Raw genomic sequence first — 22,927 nt, forward strand, 5'->3', positions numbered from 1 at the left:
GTGCTTCTATGAAATGGCATCCTTCTCCCCCATCAGCTGGACCTGGAAAGGCTGGGGAGAGGAACAACTCTCAAGTTTCTGCCTTGGGCAACTGGGTCAGTGTTGGCCCATTTGCTGAGATGGTGACTACTGGGTCTGGGAGGAGAAGGAGTTTAGGTTAAATACGTTGAGTTCATGGTGCCCAAGGGAAAGTCACCAGAGGACATCAAGGAAGCTCAGGCCCACATGTGGAGCTGGCTAATATGGCTTTGAGACAGAATCAAGTGCTGGCAGCACTAGAGTGGTACAGAAAGCACTAGAGTGAATGTGCTGGGGGGGGGGGGGGGAGTGTGGGAAAGGTGAGCAGGGGGCTGATGACAGCCAGCCAGCACCATCTCTTCTCAGGCTCTAATACTACGTATGTGCCACAATTTAATCTTTCGTGAGTAAAAATTAGGGCGGGAGGGACACTAACCTCATCCCTGCTCTGCTCTGTAAATAAATATAAGCAGCAAAGGCTTATTAAGAGAAACAAGATACATTTATTAAGTGCTTACTATGCACCCTGCCCTGTGCTAAACACTAAACATGAATTATCTCCTGGAATCATCAAAACAACCCTGGCACAAAAACCTATGACTACCATTTCACAGATGGGACACTGAGGCTGGGAGTGAATGTGTGGGGGAGCTCAGGGCTGTCATGTCACAGCCCACAGTTAGACAGTCTCTGGGCCAGATGGAGAACATTGAAGAAGAACAATTATAATACATAAGAGCTGTTACTTAGTAAGAGATGGCTCTGGACTAGGAATACAATCTCAGCAAATCTTTACAACCTTCTGAGACTGACACTGTCATCCCATTTTACAAATGAGGACCCTGAGGCTGTAGAAGAGGAAATCAACTAGACCAGTGGTCTCCCCAGTGGCCCAGACCTAGATCTAGTCAGAGCCCCACCCTCAAAGGGTCTCTGGGATGCTGGGAAAAGGCTGAACAAATGGTACCATTTATTGAACGCTGACTATGTGCCAGCTGCTGCTCTAAGCACTTTACACATAGTATTCTCACTGCATCCTCCAAACAACTCTATGAGGTGGCTGCTATTAAAATCCCCATTTTACAGATAGGGAAACCGAGCCACAGAGAGGTGAAGTCAGTTGCCCAAGGTCACACGGCTGGTAAATGGCAGAGCCTAAATTTGAATCTGGGTCTCTGCCTCCCAAACCAAAGCTCTCAAAATAATTTCTGTTAACGGCAGCCATCCTGCACTGAGTGCTAACTATGGACTCGACCCTTTACACGCACACCTCCAACTAACCCTATGCTTATGGATAATACCCTCACCCTATTTCTTGGGAGCCAACAATAGCGCAAACACGTAGTAAGTGCATTCTATGTGCCAAATGCTTTATTCGCCATATCTCAACATCTCAACAGAATCCCCCACCAAAAGACACTCTTCTCCCCATTTTACCGAAGGGGAAACTGAGGTTCGGTATGATTTCCTCAGAACGCAGCTCCCGAGTGGCAGAGGCAGGACGCGAACCCATCGGTACCCGACGCCCACTCCATGCTTTCATACAGCGCTGGGTAGCACGTCTCGAAAGTTGAATCATGTGGGCACAGGTCCGGCCGGGTCCGGAGGGCGCGAGTCCGGCGCCGCCGCCCCCAACAACCGGTGCCCACACCCGGCCGTCCGCCGGGTCCCCAGCCCGCGCTGACCCTCAGGGTCCGAGTGGACCCCAATTCCCCGCCACCCGTGCATGAGGCCACCCCTGCACCCGAAACCACATACCTGGGCGTCCCGGCTGCCCGCCCCGCGGGCCCCACGACCGCGGCGTCCGGCCCCGCGCCGTTCGCTGGAGACGCCGCCAGCTCCGGTGGCCCGAGTGACTTCCAGGCTGCCCACTTCCAAGCCGCTTCGCGCGAGGCCTCCTGGGAACTGTAGTTTCGCCCTAGGAGGCAGCAAACTGAAAAAAGCCTGGCGCGCAGGTACTGCCGGGAGCAGTAGGCGCAGCCCCGCGCCGCCTTCTGGGAATGGTAGTCCACCTGTCTCCTCGGTGCCGCTCCAGTCTCCAGAGCACTTCCGCAGCCCCGAGGGGCGTGAGAGATGGAGGCGTGGCTTCTGCAGACTCCAGCCCGGTGGCCGAGCTCTTCGTTCCGCGAGGGCGCTTTTTCCTTTTCTTCCAGCCCTGTCCGCCTCCAGCCCTCCTTCGGCGGATTCACCACCCCCCCGCCTCCGCAAGGCGCGAGGTACTTACCCCGAGGGCGCGAGCCTCAGGAGAGGCGGGGACAGCGGAGCTGTGCGCTAGACCCCCAGTGGAGGGGAGCGGCGGAGGAGGGCGTCTGTGCGCGCTCGCGCACGCGCGCTCGCCGGCCAACTCCGGCCTAAACGCCGCGGGCTCCCGCGGGGGAGACTTTTTTTTTCCCCTTTCGAACGCGCGCGCGGAGGCGCGCGCTGGGCTTTTTCCTACGGGCGCGCGCCAGTGCGCACGCGCGCTCACTCCTCTCCCTTCGGACACTCTGCGGAGCGCGGGGTTGGGGGGTAACTGCTCTGTCGGGCGAGTCCTCCCGCAACATCCCCAAGGTCGCTCCTTAGGCGCTCCTTCTAGGTCTAGTCCTTCACATAGGAGCTCCCGGGTGTCGCCACACACGCCGTACCCGTCCCTTGTCGGGGGTCCTGTCGTCACAGGTAATAGGCATAGCCCCGGCCTCGAAGAGTAGGACACGCCCTCCTCCCTGCCCACGCCGATGGCAGGGATGCCCGAGTGTGTAGGGACTCGGATGTGGTGGCCTCTCTCCTGCGCAAGCAGCTCCAGAGCTCTTCCTTCGACGGAAGCCTCAGGACCACCACCCACAGGGCTGCCCTGGAGGCCCTGTTAGCCACCTTTCAGTCGTTGATCACACATTCTGAGGGTGTCTAGTGCTTGTTGGGTACCTACCACCTAGGAATTTTGTTCAGATTTAGCCCACCTGCTGACATAATCTAGAATCCGACCCTTTTTTTCAAAAACTGGATGATACCACTCCAACTCCATAGGGGTTACCGAGGGAACTGGCTGGAAGTGCAAGGTCCTCTGTCAAGAAAACCCATTCGATACCTTTCCCACCTCATTCTTTCTTCCAAGAAGATGCTCAGTAAGACTTGAAGCAGGGAAGCACATATTCCTGGGGGAGGGCAGAGGGTCACTCATTTGCTCATTAATTCAACAGAAACGTATTAAACACCTACTTCATGCCAGGTTGGGTGATTGTGAGGACACCGAGAAGACAGTGTGCCTACCTTGAAGGAGCTAAGTCCGGTGGGCATATCAGACCACCGCCAGACGGTGACAATCTAAAGCGGGACTACCCAACAGAAATACAATGCAACCATATTTGCCATTTTAATTATTACATTAAAAAAATAGAGGAAGGTGAAATTAATATTTAACCCTGTATATCCAAAATAAGTTATGTTTAAAGAGAAAACATTTACATTGCTTCAATTTTAAAATTTCATTTAACCAAAACTGAAATAAAATTAAAACTCTGAGGCATTAACAAAGACACTCATTTGTGGCAGAGGTTGTCATAGCAAAAGGTTGGAAACTGCCCAAAGTCCATGAATAGAAGTTTGGATAAATAAATGCTAAGTACCATGCAGCTGGCAACTGCTGAAAAATGAGACAGAGCTATTGAGTATTAATACGAGTTAATCTCTGAGACATACTCGGTGAGAAAGAGGTGCAGGACAGCGTATGGAGTGTACTACCATTTCTAAGGATATTTTTTACACACACACTTGAGTATGTATAGAACACCTGCAAAAAGACACAACCAGGGTTACCTTTGTGAAGGGGAAACAAGAACAAGTTATCAGGTGTGAAAGGTGGCGTTTTCATTATGTGCTTCTTAGTATCTTTTGGTTCTTTTTTACTATGTTCATTTTTTTTTTTAAGTTTTTTCAATGTTTATTTTTGAGAGCGAGACAGAGCACAAACAGAGGAGGGGCAGACAGAGAGAGAGACTACTATGTCCTTTTTAAAAAGTTGTTTAAAGGGAGGATGCTAGCTAAGTCATAGAATCATTATAAGAATTAAAACAAAACAATATATTTTAAATGCCTAATCAGTTCCTAGGATTACCTCTGGCATTACAGCCCCCCTGCCAAATTAGGCCCTTCTGGTGCCAGCTTTCTGCACCCCTGTTCCCTAATGTGAGAGCCACCATGCAGGGACCACCTCAGTGTGTGGAGGGCACATCACTCTTCTTTTGGGTGGCCAAGTCTCCTTGTTATATGTACTCACAGCACTGTGTTCCTTTCCTTCTTAAAACTGCATCTATAGAATAATTTAAGTTTGAGAAGATTAAAAGTTGCAGAGAAGTTCAAAGAATGATATAACCCATTACTCAGAATTTCTCATTGTAATCAATTTTATGACAACTCTTTGGTGTCTGCCTTCCCTGCTGAACTATAAGCTCTACAGGGCAAGAACTCTATGCCCTCACCTTCCTATAACAGAGCATGAATGACCCGCAAGGAGCCTAGGGGCCCAATGGTGTCATGGAGTGCAGTGCCCCCTAGAGCCAATTCTCTTTATTACAAAGGCAGAGCTTGCCGAAATCTGGCCTTCCATCCCACCACCACTGACAAAGTAGCTTGGAGTGGACTGCAGCTAAGAAAAGTATGTGGTGCAGTGCCAGTCACAGACCTGGTTTGTCTCCATAGCAGGGCATACCAAACCTTGGCCCCAAGTACAAACTCCCCTAAATTGACTGCAGGGCTTGAATTCTCCCATTAGATCATCTTTGGGTTACCAAGATAGTAAAAAGTCAAGACTATTGGGATTAAGGCATCTGGAGCTCACTCCAGATTTGCTTGGAAGGATAGATAATGGGATTAGGGAACCAAATGTGGGTGAACTTTAGGAGAGAGGTATCCTCTGAGGGTAACGGGAGGAAGCTGGTATGTGGGTTAGGAGAGAGTGGCAAAAAAAATACAGGTTTGGGGTTTGAAGGCCTTCTTTCTCACTGACCCCCAAGGAATGTTGCCCCCAAAGGGTCCCAACCGCTTGCTTTTTGCAGGCTAGTCAAGAGAAGTTGGACCAGAGCAGATATTATAAACAATGGAAACTGATGACAGTGACTACAAATTTGTTACAAATGACTACTCTCTCCCTAACTCTGGGGCGTCGAGGAGCCAGTGGGGTAAATCTGAGCTATGGGGACTGGCCCACTGGGCCATCCACTGATGTGCAGGATGTGAAGCAGCTCACACTGGATCCTGAAATGTGGCCCAAGACAGCAGCAAGTATAGGGTTACAGGGGACTAGAATAAGGAAAGATACGGCAGGAGGGCAGCATGCAGCCTTGGGGACAGTAGAGACAGAGGCACACTAGTGCCTGACAGTCACCAGTTCCCATTAGGTTTGTGGGTCAGAGAGTTTCCTGAGCACCAGCTGACAGAACCTCTTCCTCCTCTGATATGATAGAAGAATCCTGAACTATGGATTGGATCTGAATTGTGGATTGGACCTACCCTGTGTAGTCTTCAACAGCTCCCTTTTCCCCTTTGAATTCATGTTCCTCCTAATGTATAATGGAGATGAATATTATCTCCCTCTCAAAATTCTTTTGAGAACTAATCAAGTGATTGGTGTGAAAACTTTTGGGGGAGGGGGCTCTAACCCACTCTACACATGAGAGGATGATGACAAGTTTTGCCTACTGTTTCCCCCCAAACCCAGCCACCAAGTCTCTGTGGCAACACAGGGTCTAGGCTTAGCCATGCCAGAGGGTGGATTCTGCTGACCTTGCCTCAGGAGGCCCAGGCCAAACTGATCTAGAACTCCAAATACTCTCCAAGTAAGCAGTTCTCAGATTTCAGTAGGCATAAAGATCAGCAGGAGAGGCTGTAAAACTCTACCCTCAGAGTTACCAATTCTTTAGATCTGGTGCGGGGCCTGATAATTTGCATTTCTAACAAGTTCCCAGGTGATAACCTACGCTGCTGGCCTAGGAGATCACACTTCAGGAGCCACTTCTTAAAACAAAGTTCATCAGTTTTCTTTCATCTGGCAGGTACAAGGATAGCCTCTAGTGCCCTCTGCTGACCAGACTATAAATTTAGCTGTCACGTTTCCAGAGCAACTGAAAAGTACGAAGTATGGTTTGGAAAGAAAGAAATACTTGTCTGAGAACTAAACCAGTCTAAAAACAGCAATCGTTGTTTGTTGCTCCAGAGTATACTTAAAAAGGAATTCACAGGAATTATCTTATTTGATCTTTGCAACAATCCTGTGAAGTAGGCAAGACTGATATTTTCATTTTACAAATGAGGAAGACAAGCCCATCGTCAGACCAGTAATGCCACACTCCCTGACAGAGGGGGCTTATTAAAAGTAGGATTCCCAGGGTGTCTGGGTGGCTCAGTCAGTTGAGCGTCTGATGCTTGATATCACCTCAGGTCATGATCTTACAGTTGTGAGATTGAGCCCCATGTCAGGCTCTGCACTGAGTGTGGAGCCTGCTTGGGATTCTCTCTCTCTCTCTCTCTCTCTCTCTCTCTCTCTCTCTCTCTCTCTCTCTCCCTCCCTCTCTCTCTCTCTCTCTGACCTGCTTGTGCACACTCTCTCAAAATAAATAAATAAACTTTAAAATAAATAAAATAAAATAAAACAAAATAAAAATAAAATAGGGGCGCCTGGGGGGACTCAGTCAGTTAAGCTGAGTCTGGATTTCAGCGCAGGTCATGATCCCAGGATCGTGGGATCAAGTCCCACGTCGGGCTCTGCACTGACAGTGAGGAGCCTGGTTGGGATTCTTTCTCTCCCTCTTTTTGCCCTGTTTGTGTGCTCTCTCTCAAAATAAAGAAACTTTAAAAATATAAATTAAATGAAATGAAATAAAAAGTAGGATTCCCAATCCAAGAAGGAAAAGTAGAGGTTTGTCCTCATGAAGGCCACGGGGAAGGGAATGAGGAAAAGGATGATGAACAGCAGATGCATCACGGGTAAGAGAGATACTTGATTCTACAAGCCTGGGAAAACCTGCAAAGTCAAATGGCTGGATCCTTTCTCCAGCAGTGCAAGGTGGGGTCGACTCTTAGTCCTGGGCTCCATCCTCTCAATTTTCTGTTTCAGTAGTCAGACTTGAATGTCCATAGAAACACCTAGGGAAGTTGTCAGAAGTGAAGGCCCTTGGGTCCCATCTCCATGGTTCTGCTTCAGTAGGTCTAGACCAGAACCTAGGGTTCTCCATGTTAAGATGGCCCCTTCCCTAGGAATCCCCATAGTGGAAGTCCAGGGACCACGCTTTGGTTACTCCTAGTCCTTGCAAAATACTCTCTTGACACACTACCAGCAGAAAAGAAATGTTATTTGCCTATGATGGTATTCCTTTCTGGCCCCTCTCCCTGCTTCCTTCACCTGTAATAACCTAGTGAGTTAGGACAGCCAATGCTGAGATTCAATCCTCCACTCTTTTATTTATCCTCCCTAAGCCTCAGTTTTCTCATCTATAAAGTGGGGTAATACCTACCTTACTAGTAGCACCTCAGGATTAAATGAGAAGGCAGGTCTTATGCATATTTCCTGACATTCAAAGAGTGTTCAATAAACATGATTTCATGAATTGATTTTTGTTTCCTAGCTCCTCAAAAAGTAGTAATGGCTAAGCTGTCCTCTTTTGGATTCCCACAGGTTTTTGAGCAACGGTCCTGACGCAGAATAATCAAGGTGATGGCTTCTTCCAGACTCATTCCCCCGTGGCAGGATTTTAAATACCTCATAAATGACATCATACATAAAAACAAGGTAATGTATATGTAGGACATAAACTTGTTATTGGCCTCTATCTGTGTTAATCATTATGAGCACTTCACAGGAGCATAGATTTTTCCATGGAAGCAGGAAGCAGGCACAGTAGGAGATGGGCCATCAATTTCCAAATGAGTCTAGGGATCTCTTGCAAGTACACTTTGATAGTGGAAGGTGAACACTTTGGGGAGAGAGATTTTTCTCAAAGAGAAGGGAGAAGGCACCGGACAGAACATTTGCCAACCTCAGTTTTGCTATGGTTGGCTCTGTGTAAACCATCCCAGGTACATGTTTCATAGCACATGCTCTATCACGGTGGGATAATACACACACTATCTTCCTCTGTCAAGTTTAAAAGCCAGGTAGGGTGTCCTAAAAGTCTTTATGCACTTTTAAGCTTTAAGAACTTCAAGCTGAGGGCGCCTGGGTGGCTCATTTGATTGAGTGTCCGACTTCGGCTCAGGTCATGATCTCGTGGTTCATGAGTTCGAGCCCCGTATGGGCTTCTGTGCTGACAGCTCAGAGCCTGGAGCCTGCTTCGGATTCTGTGTCTCCCTCTCTCTCTGCGTCTCCCCTGCTCACGCTCTGTCTCTCTTAAAACTAAATACACATTTAAAAAATAAAAAAAATAAAAAGAACTTCAAGCTGCATGGATTTTTTTGGTCACACTCTGTTACATATAATGTAGGTATACGGTGGTGCCCTTGCCTGGGTAATGTGTTAAATGCGTCTTTTATGACATAGAGAACAGGTATGTTGGGGACATGATTTCCCCTGTGCTCACACTATGAAATTTGCCCGTATAGGCCCTGTAGAGGTTCGGTTCTCTCTTGTGTTGGGTGTTGTGTGGCTCGCTTGTGAAGCGCGAGTGTCCTACAAGGGATAAAGCTGTGCATGTGGGGGGGTAATGGGCACGAGGCATGACTTTGGGAACTGCTTCGGTTGGGACTTGTGTGAGAATATACTTAGTGCCTGTGTGCCCTGGCCTCTTCACTTACGCCATACCTCTCCCCAGCAAGCTTCAGATGACTCAAACAAGGATGTAGTTGTGCTGAGCGACCGGTCCCAGATACTGTTCAGAGAGTCTCGCCATATTCACAATATGCCGCTTATATGCCATTACTTCAGCGATGCCAGCTTCTTTGCCTCCCTCTCTTGGGTGACAAGCACAAAAGAAATACAGGTAAAACTGCCTAGCTTTTCTTCTCCTTCTTAGCCCATTCTACAGGGGCCATGCCCACATAAGCTCTCACCCCAGACCAACAAAGGAAAATCTACCTCTTGATGAAAGTGACCTAGATCTAAGATTCCCCCCTCATCCTTTCTCTGATTACAGTCTCCCCACTGAGTAGATTTTCTGGTTCCCCTAAAGTAGGCTAAGGTTAGGGAAGGGGTCCCAAGCTTCCTGCTTCTACCGTATTCCCAATTCCCATAACCAGGGGGTAAAAACACTCTAGAGTCTTCCAAGTCCTCTTCAGGACAAGAATGGGGGAAAATAGTGGACTGTTCTGCCCTTTCCTCTTCTACTATCTCTTCTAGGCAGTTTCCATCTTACTGTCTTCTAGGCTATAGTATGGATGAAGAGCAAAACTGAGGACATGGTCGAGAAGAGAGTATTCTCCATGACTGAACGGTTGCCGCCTATCCAGTCCATGGTCCACACGGGTTCCTTTCACATCCTCGTGGCCTACTGTGGCGACCTGATCCTGAGGCTCTTTGGGGACCACTTTCGGTCATTCAAACCCCTGAGTATAGTGCCCTGCCGCTTTAACATCAACTGCCTCTGCTATGACCCAGAAATGAAAATGCTTCTGTCAGGCAGCCTGGGGGCCGTTGTCACTTGGATCATTGAGCGGAGTGGCAAGGGCCTCCAAATAGCCCACATGGTTCCCATGCCTGGTGATGAGCTTGTCCAAGACATCATGCTGAATGGCCCCAATGGCTCCCTCCTGGCCCTGTGTGAAACTATGGTGAGGGTCCTCGAGCGCCAGGGTCACGGCCAGCTAGCTGAGGTTGAGAGGTTCACTTCTACCACCAGTGGCTCCTCTATCACCTGCTGCTTCACCTGTTTTGACCAGGGCCTTCTCTATGCTGGGAACAACACTGGGGAAATCCAAGTATGGAGCCTCATTCGGGGCCACTCTATCCATAGTTTCAAGGCCCATTTCTCATCAGTAGTCTGTATCCGCAGCCGGCCCGAAGCCCACACCCTGCTGACGGCTGGCAAGGAAGGCTTAATCAAGGAGTGGAACCTCACTTCCGGGAACCTGCTGCGGTGGCTCGAACTCGAGGAGGAGCTCTGTCGACTCCAGTTTATTGACAGCATTACTTTCTTCTGCCAGACTACCTTTTCTTTCTCCTTGCGCCGTCTGCCCTGCTTCTACAGCCTCTTCAATGTCTGTGGCTCTGCTCCCCAGCAGGTGCGTCGGGTCCGCTGCGGTGATAACTGCTTCCGGATCCTGTGCACTACTGACGATGGCTTATTGCGCTTTGTGTCCCCAGTCACAGGGGATCTTCTGCTCCTCACCTGGCCCTTCTCACTCCTGGACCAAGCTGTGGATTGGGCCTATGACCCAGAGAAAGAGGAGCTCTTTGTAGCGACAGGCAGCGCAGATGTGCTGGTGTTTGACACGACCCGTTGCCCATGCCCGGCCAAGTATCTCTTGTGCACCTCACCCGATTCTCAAGACTGGGTACAATGCCTGGCTTACGGGCATTTCTACCTGGGTCGGGGTCTACAAGGACTAATGTTCTCTGGACACCAGAGTGGTGTGATAAGAGTGCTTTCCCAGCACAGCTGTGCCCGAATAGAGAAGTTCATGCATTTTGGAGCTGTACTGGCACTCTCTACGCTGCCTGAAGGGCTTTTTGGTAGCCGAGAAAATGCTTTGCTCTGCTCCTATGGAATGGATGACTACGTCCACCTATCAGAAGCAGTGTTTGAAGGGAAGAAAGTACGTTTGAAGCCCCTCACCAGCATCCTCAGCAGCTGTCACCTAAAACACCTGATACTCTTACCCAATTCTGTGGGTGCCATCACAGAGACTAACTGCCTGCGTCTCTGGAAGTTCCGTGCTTTCCTGTCCTCTGAGTCACAGGAAGGCTCAGCGTTCATAGAGACATTGCCTCTGCACCAGTGTACCATCACATCCTTTGACGTCTGCCTGTCCTTGAGTCTTTTTGTCACAGGTGGTATTGATGGCTCTGTCCGGGTCTGGAACTTCCATGGCAGACTTGTAGCTATGCTGGACTCATCACTGCACTTTGGCCCACTCTGCTTTGCAAATGACCGGGGTGACTTGCTTGTGACCTTTAACCAGAGTCTTTATCTGGTGTCCTGTCTCAAACTGCTTCACCCAACTCTGCTGTCTCGCCTTTCCTTTATGAGCATGCCGGATGAAGTGCTAGAGACCCCTAAGCCTTTCATACCCAGCTTTTTCTTCTCCTTTGAGACCATGTTTGTGCCCAAGTATATCTACCTTGAAAAGGGGCAACAGGAATTAGTGGGACTAGAGGAACTGGTCAATAAGCGGGCCATTGCCTTTGACCATACGGTGCCCCATGTCATAGAAGATGAGCAAGGGAGTCCCATAGTACTGTCTGCCTTCAGACATGATTCTGAAACCAATTCGATGGAGGTGAGAAAATCTCATCACTCCCATTACGTGGTTCCTCCCCAACTACAGCTGACTACCTGGGAGGGACTCAACCCCTACCAAATACTGCGATGCTACTTTGGTAAAGGGCGGAAATGGCTGTTGGCTCCTGACTGCTACATCCCCAACTCAGTGATTCGTGCCCGTCTTTGGCCAGAGGGCAGTCCGATATTCCTCCAGTGCACCCTGCATTCACCTATGCGGGAAATAGAATGGGACAAGTCCCAACAATTCTTCTTCTGGCACAGTAGGGCAAAATTTGTAAGTGACGGAGGAGTATATTTACAGGAAAAGGAGGATGAAGACTTCATACAAATGAGATTATCCAAGGATGTAACCTACAGTGTCCTTACAGACTCGGCAAACCGCAGTTGGCTGGGCAAAAAGATGAGTGAAATAGCTATTAATAGCCTGGTGGAGACGATCCTCAACATTATGATCCATGCTTCTCCACTCAAGTACCAATGCTGTATTGGTGCATTAGGGCAAATCTTTGCCTCTTACGAGGTGTCTTCAGCCCTGCGCTCTGAAACAGCCCATCATCTACTGGATGATACCACCAATTCCAATCCACTGATCCGAGAGCTAGCCTGGGAAGGGCTGAAGCGTCTAGGAATGATTACTCATCTCTTTGCCATGCCTCTGGCCCAAGGATTGATGGACAAGGACCAAAGAGTGAGGAGTAAGGCCCTGAGCCTCATGGATGACACTGGAATCCACACTAAGTCCTCACTCCTAAACTTGATCCAGCACCAAGAGACCTTCCAGGAGATGCAGTAAGTTTTTTGTGCCTTCTGCAATTCTTGACTAGCCTCTAGTTTTCTTCTCCCCTTCCCTTCCTTCACTATCTCTTTGTACCTGTGCATTCATTCTTCCTGTCCTTTTTCTTTCATAGTCTTTTTCCATTCCTAGACCCTCCTGACAATCCCCACTGCTCACTCCTGTCTCCCATTTCTTCTCCTACTCCTGTGTGTCCCTTACTTCTCGAAGTTCCCCTGTTCATCCTTTTCTCCTACCCCTACAATCCCCATACAAACAACTCCATTCATTGCCACCTTGGCTTTCTAGATTTCTTCTTTCTTCTTGGACTTTCTTTACCTCGACATACACTGTCTCTTAGCCACTTTGCCAAGCCCCTAACCTGTTCCATGGTAGTTCTTTCCTTCTCATTCTCCCTGTTGTCTCTGACTCACCATGTCAGAGGAATCTCCTTTGACTTTCATAGGCGGGAAATGATTGGGGAGGAATCCCTGGACCATCTGCTGGGGATGCAGGCAACAGATCTACAAATGCTTCACACTCAAGTGGAGCAGCGACTGAATGAAAACCTGACCTTGTCAGAGGGAGACAAAAAGCCTGCATTTTCTTTAGAGGTTGCAAGAATTTCTGAACTTTTGTCCCTTTCCAAGAAACCTGAAGTTCCTAAAGAATCTGAAGTTGCCATCAAGCCCAGCAAAGGCCAAAGACGGGGCCGAGCAGGGAGAAAAAAGCACAGTATGTATGGGGTGATCTGGTTCATGCCTCAGGGTCCCCAAGAGGCAACACAGTTAGGGCTAACATGGGTCAAGAGATATCAACCAGGTAGGACTAGAGACAAGTAGACAGATGTTTTCACCAAAAGAACTTTCCTAGGAAGAATCTACCCAAACTCAGGGAGACTTCAAGGCTTATGTTCATAGGATTTGGGAGGGGGGAGGACTGGAATAAAGTAAGGAGAATCCTTTTTTTTTTTTTTTAAGCCTCAGCCCCTCTGTTGCTACTTCTTTTATGGCAATTCCTCTTAGCTCATGCCATTAGTGGGAAGGGTGTGACTTAAGCCTTCCATGCCATGCCTTCCTTATCTATGTCTCATGATCTTCCCTGCAGCCCGAAAATTATGGCGGGCCCTCAAGAAAATAAAAGGGGCTGGCAAAGCACCAGGTCCCTTAGAGGGTGAAAGTGACCAGAGTGAAGCTGCACTATATGAGGTGAAGGATACAGCCATCCGTTCTGGAAGGTCTTCAACCGTAAGTGTGTTAAAGATTTCAAAAGATGCTGAACAACAACCTCCAGAGGAAGACACTCCAAAGGACCATACTGCACTGACCCTGAAGATGCTGAGGAAATTACATGACAAAAGAGGCAAGAAAAAAACAGTTAAGAAGCCCCTAAAGAGGCACAAGAAGAAGACAAAAGAATCTGGAGTTACAGTTGAGAAATCTCTGTCTGCTGTAAAGGTTGAACCTGTTGTGAAGACGCTGAAGGCCAGAGGGCGAGGTGCCTCTGGAGTGCCTGGCCACAGGGCCACCCCTGGAGATGGCTCATCATGGCGGGATGCTCTGTGTCGTCTTATGACCCTGAGAATATCTGGTTCCCAAACCAAAATGTCAGAAGCTCTAAACATGGAGCTAGTGACCATGGCTCAAGAGGTACTGGCAGATCGGCAGCCCAGTTGGGAACTTTTTCAGGAGATCTGCCCCTTTTTGAAGAAAAAAAGTGGCGTTCTGCTTGAGGACCGCAACTGGGATGTAGCCTGGCCAGAGGAGAAACCAATTTTTATTCATGAGGGGGCAATTAGAGAAGATGTAGTGATCAGGAGGGAGGATGAGATACCAGAGGCACATGAGCAAGTGCAAAAGGAAGCAAGCAACATGCCAAACTTGCAGGAAACCCAGGTGATTTCCAAAAAAGGCAAGAAAAAGAAAGTTATGTTTTTAGAACCAGGTTACCTAACCAAGGGAAAACGAATATCAAAGAAAGAAGAGAAGAAATCCTTTAAGAAGCCCTTTAAACAAGAGAGGAAAGCAGTCTGGCAGGGAATAAAAGTGGATAAAAAACAGAGGAAAGTGGCCAAAGGAGAGAGGGATGTGGGTCAGGAAGTGGAGGAAATGGCCAAACCAGAGGAGGGAGTGGTTGTACAAGAAGGAAGACCAGTTACAGAAGAGAGGAAGCTGTCTTGGCAGGAGTGGAAGAAGTCCTGGGATGAGTGGACACAGGCCCGTGGTGAGATGAGGATATCCTGGAATGAATGGAAGGAAGCTTCGGACAGGAAGCATCTTGAGGAAGAGGAGGAAGCACAAACGGATAAAAAGAAGCCACTCGCAGATGAGAAAAAGCTGGATGAGGACAAGAGGAAGCTGAGATGGGATGAGTGGGCAGAGATCTGGGAACAGGTATCAGCCGGGTCCAAGGAGCCACAGTTCAAGGATAAGGAGGAGGAACTGACCCTGGAGGGAGAAAAATTTTTTCAGAAATGGGGAGAAGGAGAAGAAGGAGGAGGAGGAGAAGAAGAGCTAAGACAAACCCAAAAAGAATATAAACAGGCCTATATCGAGAGGAAACAGGCCCAGGCTGAAAGAAAACGAGCCCAAGAAGAAAGGAAGCTGGCACAAGAAGAAGAGAAGTTAGCACAAGAAGAGAGAAAGCTGGCCCAGGAAGAGAGGAAACTTGCCAGAGAATATGGGAAGCTGGCTCAAAGAGACAGGACAATGGCCCAGGCAGAGAGGATGTTTGTCCACAAAGAGGAAAAACTGGCCCAAAGAGAGGAGAAGCTAACCCAGGAAGCAGAGAAACTGGCCCAGAAAAGGAAGAAACTGGCCAAGAAATCTGAGGCACTGGCTCGAGAAGAAGAGAAAATAGCAAAGAGAGGAGGGAAGCTGGCTGAGGCAAAAACAGTATTAGTCCAGAAAATGGAAAAACTGGAGCAGAAGGAGCAAGATCTGGCATTGCAAGAAAAGGAACTATCCCAGGAATTGGAGGAGCTGGCATTGGAAGAGGAGGACCTGGCTTGGAAAGAAGAAGAACTGAGCCAGGAAGAGAAGGAGTTAGCTGAGGAGGAGGAAGGACTGGGCCAGGAAGAGAAGACACTGGCCTGGCAAGAGCAGAAACTGATTAAGGAAGAGAAAGCACTGGCCCTGGAAGAAGAGTTGCTGATCCAGGAAGAGAGGAAACTGGCCAAAGACAAGGAGAAACTGCCGGAAGAAGAGGAAAGGCTTGCCCAGAAAAGGAAAAAACTGATGGAGAACAAGTTAAAACTGGCCCAGGAAAAAGAAAAATTGGTCCAGAAGAAGGAGAAACTCCTAAAGAACAAGGATATCCTAGCCTGGAGGGGGAAGTCTCTGGCTCAGGAGAAGGAGAATCTGCTTTATGAGAGAGCGAAATTTACTCAGAAGAAAAATAACTTCCTGAAGTTCAAAGAAAACCTCACCCAGAACAGAAATAAATTAATTGAAGCAAAGGAGCAAATGGATGTGTACAAGAAGAAACTGGTTCAGGTAGAGGAGACGCTGATGGAAGAAAAGGAAAAACTTTCCCAGAAGAAGGAGAAGCTGGCTAAGGCAGAGAAAAAGCTGGCCCAATTAGAGGAAAGTCTGGCTGAGAAGCGGCACAATCTATCCCTGGACAAGATGAAGTTAGCTGTGGAGAAGAGGGCAATATTTCAAGAACTGAAACTCCTCAGAGGAGAGTGGGAGAGCACCAAGGAAGAAAAGGCACTGGACATGGAAATGAAGAAACTGGCCCAAGAGAAGGTGAGGCTGGCTGAGGGAAAGCAAACTCTCTTCTCAGGAGAGACCAAAGAAGCCTTAAAACAGGGGAAACTGACTAAGAATGAGCTAGAACTAATCAAGAAGAAATTGTCACTAGAGGAGAAGATACTGGCATATGAAGATAGGATATTGGCCACAGAGCAAAGGGACATTGCCAAAGGAAAACTGGAATATACCAGAGGAGAAAGAGTGTATGCCCAGGAAGAGAGGAAGCTGGCCAAAGTAATAAGGAAGTTGGCTACAGAAAGGGAGGGCACTTCCAAGGAACAATCAAAAGCGAGCGGCAAAATCTTACCGGCACTTCAAAACCTTATCAAAGAAGAAACGAAACTGACCCAGGAAGAAATAGAGCTGACAAAGAGAAAGAGGTCATTCTTTGCAAAGGAAAGGAGATTGGGCAAGGAACAAAATAAACTTGATGCTAAAGAGTGGGATTTTTCAGAGGAACAACTGGAAATAACCAAAGATGAGAAGAAACTGGCTAAGAAGCAGAGAAAACTGGCCAAGGAAATGAAAAGAATGATAAAGAAAGAGGAAGAAATAACCAAGGAAGAAAGCAGATTGGCCAGACAACAGAGAGAAATCATACAGGAAGAAGAGGAGGGAGCAGTAACAGAGGAAGAAGAGGTAATACCACTGCTTGAACAAAGGTCGAGAAAGAGAAAAGAGCTAAAGACAGTGGTTACAACAAAGGGAGAGCTTCCCAGTCAAAGGGAAAGTAGGGAGAGCTTTTCCAAGGAAGTGGAAAGCCTATTAGATGAAATAGAGGGAGAGAGCTTGTCTGAGGAGGAGGAAGAGGAGGAGGAAGAGGAGGAGGAGGAAGAGGAGGAGGAGGGAGTTGTGGGGGAGGGGGCGGTAAGGGAAGGGGTGATGGAGGAGGGGGTGGTGGAGGAGGTGGAGGTGGAAGAGGAGGGAAAGGAGGAGAAAGAGAAGAAGGAGGAGGAGGAGGAGGTGCAGGAACAGGAGGAGGAGGAAGAGGAGGAGGAAGAGGAGGAGGAAGAGGAGGAGGAAGAGGAGGAGGAGGGAGTGGTGGAGGAGGGGGCAGTAAGGGAAGGGGTGATGGAAGAGGGGGTGGTGGAGGAGGAGGTGGAGGTGGAAGAGGAGGGAGAGGAGGAGAAAGAGAAGAAGAAAAAGAAAAAGAGGAAGGAGAAAGAGGTGCAGGAAGAGGAGGAGGAGGAGGAAAAGGAGGAGGAGGAGGAAAAGGAGGAGGAGGAGGGAGTAGTGGAGGAGAGGGCAGTAAGGGAAGGGGTGATGGAGGTGGGGGTGGTGGAGGAGGAGGTGGAGGTGGAAGAGGAGGGAAAGGAGGAGAAAGAGAAGGAGGAGGAGGAGGTGCAGGAACAGGGTGAGGAGGAAGAGGAAAAAGAGGAGGAGGAGGAGGAAAAAGAGGAGGAGGAGGAAGGGGAAGAGAAGGAAGTGTCAGTGGAGGAGGAGGAAGTATCAGAGGAGGAGGAGGAAAGCATCAGTGAGGAAGATTCAGAAAGTCTGAGTGAGAAAGACTCACTAGAGAAAAGCTCACTGGAAGAAGAGGCAGACAAGGAAAAAGAGATCTTAAAAAAAGAAAAATTACCTAAGCTTCAAGAACAAAGACAAAAAGACCGAAGAGGAAGAGAAATAATCCCCTCTATTGGAAAAAGAATCCCTGATATCAAAGACAGTGCTATACAACTAAAAGTTCTGAAAGTCCCTTCCAAGAAACTGATCTCAATAGCTTTGGACAGGAAAGAGAAGATACCAGTGCCAGTGTCAATGAAACAAGTATCCTGGGAAGAAAAGGCCAGAACACTTGAGACATCCAGGACATTTCCAGAGTCAAGGTTTTTGGATAAAAAAGAACTGTTGAAGAAACATAAGCCCTTACCTCTCCAAGTTTTGGATAGAGTTTTGCAGTCCCCAGAGCCAGACTTCAAGACCTCATGTTTATCTCACATATTGAGGAAGACCATGGAAGCTCACAAACTCCAAGGCAAACCACTAGGGCCCAAGTGGCAGTGGATTTTGTGGCATCATCCATCTCTGAGGAGACAGACTGAGGTGCAATTACCTGTGCCCCGAATCTTGGCTAAGAAAACAGGCGCTGAGGTAAGACTCTCGGATGTAGAGTGGCTCCACCATGTCCTAGAACGGATGGAGGCAGGAGAACAGCTTTCTAGGGATAGTTTCCACAGATTGTGCCAGCTTCTCAAAGACCTCACCTCAAAGGGAAACCTAGACTGGATACATCTGGCCCAACTCGAAGCCATTGTGAACCGTCACAAGCAGGTCCTGGAATCACGAAGTGCAAAACCCACTAAGGAGCCCACGGGTCCAAAGTACCTGAAAGTGATCCCTCCTATAAAAGGAAAGGAAAAGGAAAGCTGGTTAAAACCTCTGGCTGTCCCCCCATCAAAGCCTCCATTAGATACCCAAAGGATTCCAACCCCAAAGGGTATAAACTGGCACCTTCTAGGAGAGCCTTACAGGAGCGCACGGGCAGAGCAGATGTCCGCTGCTCTCAGGGAGATGGAGAGGAGACACTTTCATCCCACCACAAAAGCCATGTTCCCAGGTGCTGAGGCCTCAGTGGAAAAACAAACCCTTGCATTGATGTTTCAAAAGGACTTCTGGGCTTTTAAGGATAAAGGCAGGTTTCCCAAATTGCCCAAGCTGGAAAAGAAGGCACAGGCCGTCTCCAAGAAGAAGGAAGAGCTGCCTCAATGGGAGACGTTTGTGGCACTCTACTATGTTCTGAGGATGTTGCAACAGCGATATGCAGATGACAGCGCCACTTGGATGGAACAGTTCTACCAGCTCATGGACCTGTACCACCTTAAGTCACCCCGAATCCAGAGGCTTCTGCAGGAGCTATTACTGAGGGGGGAGCCCCAGTCCCAAGAGATCAGCTACAAGGAGGCCCTATGGGCCACGGACCTAGCTCCTGGGGAGAGGTTGTTTTACCACCTGTTTTGTGGTGGCTCTCAGAACTCTAAGGGTCCCCTGGAGTTCCAGGAGGTGGTGTCCCTCCCAGGTCAGAATAATGTCTGTACCACACTTCCCATGGGCATTGCTCACTATGGGATCTTAGAACTCGCCTGGAAGAGCCTGCCTGAAGCGGATATTCACCTCACCAAGGAAATGCCCCACATCATTGCTCCCACCCCCTAATCTGGGACTGACGGGAGGTCAGGACTTTTCACTCCCACCTGGAGAAAGGCCTTGTCACCATAATCTAGACCCTTATCCCTAGGGCCCACATAGAGTTTGGGCCAGGCGAAAGCCCTTTCCCTACCCAGCTCCAGAAACAAGCTTCGATATATGGAATAAAGAGGAGGCTCTCATTTGCAGCAGGCCCTGTAATATGTGTCCCTGTTCCTCAAACATTGCTTCTCCAGAAAGGTAGCCAGGGAGGCCAGATATATATTCCTCAGAGTGGGAAAAGATCCCAAAAGGCATTGGGCACTTACCCTCTGGAGGCCTTCAGCCAGAAGAGTCTGTCCTTGTCCTCTTCCTTCCTTGCTTCCCCCCATCCCCCCCTAAAGACCACAGGAAGGAAAGTATCTGGCACAGAAATAAATGAAGATCTGGCATTAATATAAGAGGCACTGATATAGTAGAAAGAAAATGGACTTTAGAATCAGAAGACCCAGCATAGTGTTTGGAGGTTTGCAATGGAGGCAGACTCTACTCCACTGTTCATAGCTCTGCATGCTGATGGCTGGGAGTCCCGAACGGCAGGTGTGATGAGTGTTGAGGAGACCCTGAGTGTATCTCATGATCCCTTCCCTCTAGCGATGAAGGAGACAAAAGTTAAAGGGAAGGGGTGGTAAAGTGGAGGAAGTTGTCCCTGACAGTAACTGTGTTCCTTCCCTGATCTCCTCTCCCTACCATGGGAACTTCAGAGTTGCCTCTCTCCAGGTAAGCTGAACCTTCCATCAGCTTTTGGTGAGCCATCTATGCCATTTTCTACCCCTCATCCCAAGCTCTCCTTTGTTATTCCACTCTCTATACCTGAGTTTAGCTTTGTGGGAGAAGCCAGGGGTAGAGGGCAAGAGAACATTCTGAGAAGGCGAATTCACCTCAGAGGCCAAGCAGTATAGGTCCACATGGAGAGTATAAGAGTTATGGGAGGGGACAGGAAGCCCCAAAAAGATGACTGACCAGGCAGCAGAAATAAGGATGGTCCAGCTGGCTCTGCATGCTTCATCCTTCATCCTTCCTTTCTGACCTCTGTTTGTCTATGTCAGAAAGACGATAGTGCACATACTGCCATCATCAGGGATGAAAGAGCCATGAACATCACTACAGACCCTGCAGGCATTAAAAGAATAAGGACTATATACTATGAATAACTCTATGCCCATAATTTTGACAACATAGGTGAAATGGACAAATTCCCTGAAACTCCCAGAAAGGGAACAGCAATACCTATCTAACTCATTTTGTAGGATATCAGTGGGTCCTCCAGTCAAAAATAAGACACCGTGACAAAACACACACACACACACACACACACACACACACACACACACACACACACACAATCTAGCTGCTGTGGTCCTAGAGTCAGGAATTCTATGGTTGGCTCTTTAGGGAGCCTCAAAACCTTGGTACTAGCTGTGACACTCTAGATATCCTCTTATTGGTATATTCTTTTTATTATGAAAATTTTTCAATCTCAAAAGTAGAATAGTATTAAAACAAACCTCCAGATCCCCATCTCCTAGATTTAATCATAAACCTCTTGCAAAAACTGCTTCATCTATTTTTTTCTTTGTATTTTAAAATAAATCCCAGGGGCACCTGGGTGGCTCAGTCAGTTAAGCGTCAGACTTCGGCTCAGGTCATGATCGATCTCGTGGTTTGTGAGTAGGAACCCCGCATTGGGCTCTTTGCTGTCAGTGCAGAGCCTGCTTTGGATCCTATGTCCTCCTCTCTCTCTGCCCTTCCCCGGCTTGCATTCTCTCTCCCATTCTCTTAAAAATAAATGAACATTAAAAATTTTTTAATAAAAATAAACATAAAAAAATAAAATAAATCCCAGACATCATGACATTTAAACCCTAAATACTTTGATGCTCATCTCTAAAAAATAAATTCTCTTACATAATGATTTCACATCTAAGAAAATAATTCCTTCAAGTCATCCTATACTCTATGTAAATTTCGGTGGTGGTCCCCCAGAGGGGGGACACTTTGTTTAAATCAGAATTCAAACAAGGTGTACATACTGCATTTGACTGTTACTTCCTAAAACTCTTTTAATCTTTAAATTTTATACTCTCCTCTCCCCAGTTTTTCACACTATTGATTTGTTGAAGATACAGAATCAAGTTATCCTGTAGATTTCTCCATGTTTTGGATTTTTCTGATGTAGCAGAGGTTTGCAACCTGAGGTCTGGATGTGCTCTAAGGGGCCACGAAGCTCCTGAAATTAGATGAAAAAGAATGTACTAGCTACACCCCACTGACCACTGGAAAAAGTCTGCAGTTTTCATCAGGTTCTTGAAGTTCCTAAAACACATACGTTAAGTCACCACTTAAGGAGACAGCAGAGACACCTTGGCCTTAGCTCAAATACTGCCAGTAATCAGCTGAATGGCTGACAGCAAGGGCCTTCCCTTCACTGGACCCTAGATTTCTCATTTCTGAAGGGATAATTACACTTAGGACCTCTCCAGGACTTTAAAAATAGAGTTTCCAGCCCCACATCCCTCTCCTAGAATGTGTGCTCAGGGTAGTATGAGAGACTTCCCATACTGTGCACAGCTATCAACTGCTCTGAACCAGGAAACAGGTAATAGGGAATTGAACTTGGGTAAGACCTCAAAGGGAGGAGGACCTTACATTTCCTAGAAGAATACCACATGCTCAAATTAGGGTGAGTGAATAAAGACACCAGAATGAGATTGGGAAATGGACCCAGACATCACAAAGGAACTCCGAGATGGCTTGATTCTAGGCCTGGCGCACTCCAATGTTTAGAAGGGGGAGACTAAAAGGGAGCTGCCAAATAGACTGACAGGAAGCAGCCAGGAGTGTGAGAGAAGAACCATTAAAGAGTGGTGTCCAGAACTCCAGAGAACACGTTTCATAAAGGGAATCATAAACTGTGTGAAAGCTAGTGATAGGTCAAGTAAAAGACCAAGAATTGATCACTGGAGTTGGCAAACTAGATGTAATTGGTAACCTTGACAACTGTATTTTAGTGGAGTTGTGGGATAGACAGCCTGACTAGAGTGGGTTTAGTGGGGCACCTGGGTGACTCAGTTGGTTAAGCGTCTGACTTCGGCTCAGGTCATGATCTCATGGCTTATGAGTTTGAGCCCTGCGCAGGGCTCTGTGCTGACAGCTCAGAGCCTGGATCCTGCTTTGGATTCTGTGTCTCCCTCTCTCTCTTTCTGCCCTTCCCCTGTTCGTGTTTTGTCTCTCAAAAATAAACTAAAAAAATTTTTTTAATAAAAAATAAAAAGAGAATGGAATAAAAGCAATTAACTCTTTGGGGTTTTGTTTCTGTTTTTATACTTTTCATTTGGAAATAATTTCAAATTTATAAAAAATTGAAAAAATAAAATAATGCAATAAACCTATATAGCCTTATTCACATTCAAGTATTGTTAACATTTTACCTCATTTGTCATTCCTCCCAAGCTCCACCCCCACCTCAATCTGTATACACACACATACAGGTATGTGGGTATGTATGTGTATTACATAATATTTGAACTATTTGTTGGTAAGCTACGTAAAACACTTCAGTGTGTATTTCCCAAGAACAGGGATATTCTCTTTTTTAAAAAAAAAAATATTTATGGGGCGCCTGAGTGGCTCAGTCAGTTGAGTGTCTGACTTCAGCTCAGGTCATGATCTCATGGTTTGTGAGTTCGAGCTCTGCATTGGGCTCTGTGCTGACAGCTCAGAAACTGGAGCCTGCTTCGGATTCTGTGTCTCCTCCTCTCTCTGTCTCTCCCTCCCATACTCATGCTCTCTGT

The 22,927-nt window shown here is 47.6% G+C and overlaps 2 protein-coding genes across 5 annotated transcripts in view; one reads left to right on the plus strand and one right to left on the minus strand.

The window, feature by feature from the left end:
- Positions 1-2,053, minus strand: part of SIPA1L3 (signal induced proliferation associated 1 like 3) — a 237,412-nt gene extending 235,359 nt beyond the window's left edge. For all 3 annotated transcript variants that reach the window (XM_019432064.2, XM_019432058.2, XM_019432059.2), the window contains exon 1: positions 1,777-2,053. The gene's annotated coding sequence lies outside the window, so the exon portion shown is untranslated. The remainder of the gene's footprint in view (positions 1-1,776) is intronic.
- Positions 2,043-19,282, plus strand: WDR87 (WD repeat domain 87). 2 transcript variants are annotated; one of them, XM_053906022.1, is made up of 6 exons: positions 2,043-2,234; positions 7,664-7,777; positions 8,796-8,963; positions 9,346-12,212; positions 12,662-12,930; positions 13,303-19,282. In XM_053906022.1, exons 2-6 carry the CDS (start codon positions 7,703-7,705, stop codon positions 19,101-19,103), a joined length of 9,180 nt encoding a protein of 3,059 aa, XP_053761997.1. In that variant the 5' UTR covers positions 2,043-2,234; positions 7,664-7,702; the 3' UTR covers positions 19,104-19,282. The 2 variants fall into 2 exon arrangements, with proteins under 2 accessions (XP_053761997.1, XP_053761998.1); XM_053906023.1 differs by lacking the exon at positions 2,043-2,234 and adding an exon at positions 2,496-2,673.
- The last annotated feature ends 3,645 nt before the right edge of the window (positions 19,283-22,927 follow it).

This window comes from Panthera pardus, unplaced genomic scaffold (genome assembly GCF_024362965.1).
Source record: "Panthera pardus isolate Hobbes unplaced genomic scaffold, ASM2436296v1 HiC_scaffold_18, whole genome shotgun sequence".
Lineage (NCBI taxonomy): Eukaryota > Metazoa > Chordata > Mammalia > Carnivora > Felidae > Panthera > Panthera pardus.